Below are 4,707 nucleotides of genomic sequence, written 5' to 3' on the forward strand. Positions count from 1 at the left end.
CGGCGGCGCCGCGGCCCGGCGCGGGCGCGCAGGGGAGGCTGCTGCGGCGGCGGCGCCGGCGTATCCGCTGCAGCACTTTGCTGAGGCCCGACCGCAGGAGCAGCTGATGCTGCTGCCACCGCCCCCGTCGCTGCCCCTCCAGCTGCCGCCGCCTCTCCCACTGCAGCAGCCCTTCGGCGCATCCGCAGCCGATCCCCGGCTGCCCTCCCAGGCGGCGCCGCGTCCTGCGCCGTGGTGCGAGGCCCCTTCGTGGGAGCTGCTGCCTCAGCCGCTGCCGCAGCAGCCGCCGCAGCAGCTGCCGCAGCCGCAGCTGCTCGCAAGCGACCCTTCCGCCGTTGTCAGCGAGAGCTGCAGCGAGTTCAGCAGCTACCCCAGCGGCGGCGCAGATGCGCGGCACCTGCCTATGTTCATGGCGTCACTGGGCCTTGCTCCGGGGCTGGCGTGCGACCTGCAGCAGCGGCAGCTGCTGCAGCAGGAGCAGCAGCTGCTGCAGCAGCAGCAGCAGCAGCAGCAGCAGCAGCAGCAGCAGCAGCAGCAGCAGCAACAGCAGCAGCAGCAGCAGCAGCAGGCGGCGGCGGCAGCGTTTTTCCTGCAGCAGCAGCAGCAGCAGCAGCAGCAGCAGCAGCAGCAGCAGTTGCAGCAGCTGCTGTTGCTGCAGGAGGCGGCCTGCCCCTTTCAGCAAGAGGCCGCAGCGCTAATACTGCAGCAGCAGCAGCCGCCCGTGCCACCGCCGCACCAGCACCTCGCCAGCCCTTTCGCCTCCGCAACTCTGTGGAACGCGCCATTCGCCGCGGCCTCGGCCGCCGCCGCCGCTGCCATCGCTGCCGACGGCTCGCCTGTGGTCGATGCGGTGCCTGCACACCCGTGGGAGTCTGCCGCTGCCAACGGCTGGCTGGGGCCCGAGCTGCCCGCGCCCGCCGGCCCCCTCGGCCCCAACGCCGCTGGCGCCGCGCCGCCGCCCGGGGTCAGGTGGCCGGCCGCGGCGGCGGCGCCCGCTGTCGCCGCAGCGCCTGCAGCGGGCGTTGCTGCGGCTGCTGCGCCTGGCGCGGCAGAGGAGGAGATGGACACGTTTTTCAGCCTGCTTATGAGCATGGTGTGATGTCTTTAGTATAACATATGTCCCCCAGATGATGTCACCACCTCTGGGCGTCCTGTGCTTCCAGCGTGGCTAATCGCCTCCCCACTCATTGCTTAGCCCCCTCCCGTCACCTCCCTAGCTCGATGCATCCCTCCGGCTTGGCAGCCGCGCTCCTCCAAAACTTCACACCATCACACGACGCAACATCTGCACCTTGGACCTGCCATTCCTCTGCCCTGCGTTTTTTTTGTATACAGTACACCCCTCCTGGATGCCGTGTGCTGTGCGCCCACCCTATATTGCTCGCTTAAGCAGTACCCCGGCTTCGCGCCGCCCATTGATACGTACAGCACTGCTTTTCTGCATCCTGGGGAGTGGTAAAGTGTAATATGTTGGAGCGCGCGCACAAATCTCGCGCGCGCAGCACTGTTTCGACGCCGCCGGCGCCACCTTCGAATGCACACACGCACGCACGCACGCACGCACGCACGCACGCGCTCGCGCGCACACACGGCACGGCGCGGGGCGGCACCGAGTCTTCCGCTGGTTTGCCAGCATCGCACTTTCCTGAGAGCTTGAAGATCACACGACACGCCACTTGGGCGATTACAATGCAGGCAGCCAAACCGGCCGCCTCCTTTCCTGCACACACACACCAGCTTCTGCACTCACCTGTTTCAAGCCACCCCTTGCACGCTGACCTTCCTTTGCTCGCACGCACCCGGCCTGCTTCTGCCGACGCGCGAAAGCGGCGGGCAGTCCCGCGCAGTCTTGCGCGCCCGTGCGGGGGTGACGGCCCGGACTTTTGAGCTGCCGCTCGCATGTGCCGGCGGCAGCGTTTTCGACTAACGACGGCAGGGGTTCTTGGACTTTGGGGTCAATGGAGTTTCCTGGGTGTTTGCAGCCAAGTGCGAGGGGCAGGGTCGCTTGCGCGCGCACCTGTTTCTAATCCCATCCCACCGCATCACACCTGCGCCCGCGGCACGCACAGGGCGGTGCCACACGCGCCGCCCCCCACCATTCCGCACCTCAGCGGTTGCAGGCCGCTCGGCGCGCCGCGCTTCTCCCAGCCACCAAGTGTGCTTTTCTCCTCATCTATGAGTCATGGTTACTGCACCCCTGGGCGCCCTCCCAATCGAATTGACGCCAGCATTGATTATCCAAGTGCCAAGATGGCTTAGCTTGAAGTGTCATGGAAATGTAGCTCCACTCTCACGACCCTTGTCGGCTCCAAAGCGGGCGGGCGTCTTTTGATCACAATAATGTAACACCCTCGAGTGGCCTGCTCTTGTCCTCGGACATTGCATTCCTGTCGCAGCACGGCGGGGCTGGCCTAGGGCCATGTCGTGCAGCGCACCACATGACCCGCATTTACACCCGATTTCGCGCCCTCTCAAGCGCATGGCACGCCTTCAGCACTTGCTGACTGACCCCCCGGCGCCCACACTGCCTGCCCCGTTTGCATGCACTGCCTAGTCACCTTGCTCTCTGCGTTGTGGAAGAACCGGGGGTTGGCGGGCGCTGTTCCTGGTACAGGGGAAGCCTGCATCAGGATCCTCAGGGATGAAAGTGTATAAAAGGCTGCGGACCATCTCTGCCGTGGCTCTGTGCCGTTGCTGGGACCGCTGAGCTGCCATATGGCAGCTGCATGTATGCAAGCTGACGAGCTGCTGCCAGGGCGCGCCATGCTGACCGCTCGGGCGCAGAGACACCGCAGCGATGTGAAATTCGGTTTTACTGCAGCACTTTTTGCATTGCAGGTGGAATCGTGGATCCATTTTGCATGGCTCTCTGGGCCTGGCGCTTTCTTGATTTCTGGGCGTCAGGCTCCGGCTGTGCGTAGCACACGCAAGTGTGTGCGCAGCGGCGCGCTTTGTTTCTTTGACGCTTCACACATTGTACACGTGATCAAAAGGTTGTATATTACTTACTTTTGTATATACTTGATTGGGCCGCTGGCCCCAAGCGTCATGGCCCAGGAACAGCCAACGGGCTTTCACCTGGACCTGCGGCCTCGGCAGCAGCTGGCAGTTTCCATCAGGATCTGTGGAGAGCTGCGTCAAGCGCTGCTCGAAGCGCAGAAGTGCGGCAGAAGTGCGTCGCTCCGGTTTGAGCAGGACCGCCGAGGGCAGGTGCGTGGCCAATTTGTTATTCGACATACGGCAATCGAGCTTTGTTCACTTCACACACGCAGCGGCAGAGGCTGGCTGCGGCACCGAGGCGCTGCATGCCATGCCGCTGGCTCTGGCGCCGCACTCTGCGCACACTAAACAATGGCAGCACGCTCCTGCACATGCAGCTTCTCACCAACCGCATGCGCTTGTTACCTGCACGCCTGGCCGCTCATCCGCCGCCGCTGCCCCTTGGCCCCTTGGTTCCGTCCCACTCACCCGTTGCCTTGGCCCGATCAGCCGCAAACGCCCGATTCCCTCCACCCCTGCCTGCGGCCGAACGCTCCGGCCACCGCAACGCCGCACGCCCCGCCCCCTCCCCCACCCGCTCCTCAGCATGTCGCCGTGCTCTCTGTCGGCGGCCGCCAGCACGCGTTTGGCGTGCTGCCCGACGGCGGCGGCGGGAAGGGCGCGGCGGCGGTGGTGCAGCTGAACACGGATGAGGGCAGCGGCGTGGTCGCGGCGCCGGTGGTGCACAAGCTGCAGCGGCAGGTGCGCACCGTGATGCACGCATGCGGACGCATGCACCCTCTCGATGCATGCACCCTCTCGACCTGCCGCGGCCAATCGCATGCAGCGCGCGCGAGCATACCCGTGCGCATGCGGTAATGGGACCCCTCAGCGCCGCCCCGCGCGAGCCGGCGGAGGGGAGGGCACGCCCGCTGCCCTCCAGCCCTGGCACACGCCGCGAGGTGCTTTTGTGCTGCTGCGCCGCATGGCGCCCGGCGCCCGGCGCTGCGGCCCCGGCCCCAATGGCCGCCGAATCGCGCCTGGTCACCCCCTTCCCGCACAGCTGGGCCCGGCGGACGCGCGGCAGCTCGGCAGCCGCCTGCGGGCGCTGGAGGCGCAGGAGGGTGCCAAGGCGCGCTCGCGGCAGGCGGTCTTGCTGGACGGCCCGGGCGGGCAGCAGCAGCAGCAGTCTGGTGAGGCGATGGGCACTGCGGCTTGGCTGAGGGGGTCGTGCTTCAGTTGGGTGTTGGTATCTAAGTCTGGGTTCGCGTCTGAATAGTATGGGCTGTGGAGTATGGCAAACGGGAGTGCGTTATCAGGAGCAGAAGCGGCAGGAGCAGCAGCAGAAGTGGCGGCCGCAGTTAGGAGCAGTTGGCCTGCCGGCCAGCCCGGCCGAATGACTCGTCTGTGAGATGAGGGGAGCCGTCGCTTCACAGCCTTTAGAGCAATAGCTGCGTGGTGGTGGCTAGGGCAGCCGGGCATTGGCGCAGGCGGGGCGTGGCATGGTGCTGTGGTCGCCGTGCGGGCGTGTGGGGCGGTTTTGCCCCGTGAAACAGCAGCGGGCGGCGGCGGCGGCGGCAGCAGCGGCAGCAGCGGCAGTGGTGGCGGTGGAGCATGCAGCATGAGCTGCAGCGTTGGCAAAGTGCCCGCGCGGCCCAGCCGGCCGCTGCGCCGTTGGCCCTCGTTGCTGCGGCTCGGCCGCCTCCTGGTCCCCCCCCCCTTCATGGC

The 4,707-nt window shown here is 66.6% G+C and overlaps 2 protein-coding genes across 2 annotated transcripts; both read left to right on the forward strand.

The window, feature by feature from the left end:
* Nucleotides 1-409: 409 nt before the first annotated feature.
* On the forward strand, nucleotides 410-1,099 carry MNEG_14149 (hypothetical protein; the record flags this gene model as incomplete). Its single annotated transcript, XM_014037378.1, has 1 exon — nucleotides 410-1,099. The coding sequence occupies one exon, from the start codon at nucleotides 410-412 to the stop codon at nucleotides 1,097-1,099; it is 690 nt and encodes a 229-aa protein (XP_013892832.1).
* Nucleotides 1,100-3,048: 1,949 nt separating this feature from the next.
* Nucleotides 3,049-3,210, forward strand: MNEG_14150 (hypothetical protein; the record flags this gene model as incomplete). The annotated part of the gene is made up of 1 exon (XM_014037379.1): nucleotides 3,049-3,210. A coding segment is annotated over one exon (162 nt), but the record flags the coding sequence as incomplete, so codon positions are not given.
* Nucleotides 3,211-4,707: the final 1,497 nt, after the last annotated feature.

The sequence above is a fragment of the Monoraphidium neglectum genome (assembly GCF_000611645.1).
Source record: "Monoraphidium neglectum strain SAG 48.87 unplaced genomic scaffold scaffold04288, whole genome shotgun sequence".
NCBI classification, from domain to species: domain Eukaryota; kingdom Viridiplantae; phylum Chlorophyta; class Chlorophyceae; order Sphaeropleales; family Selenastraceae; genus Monoraphidium; species Monoraphidium neglectum.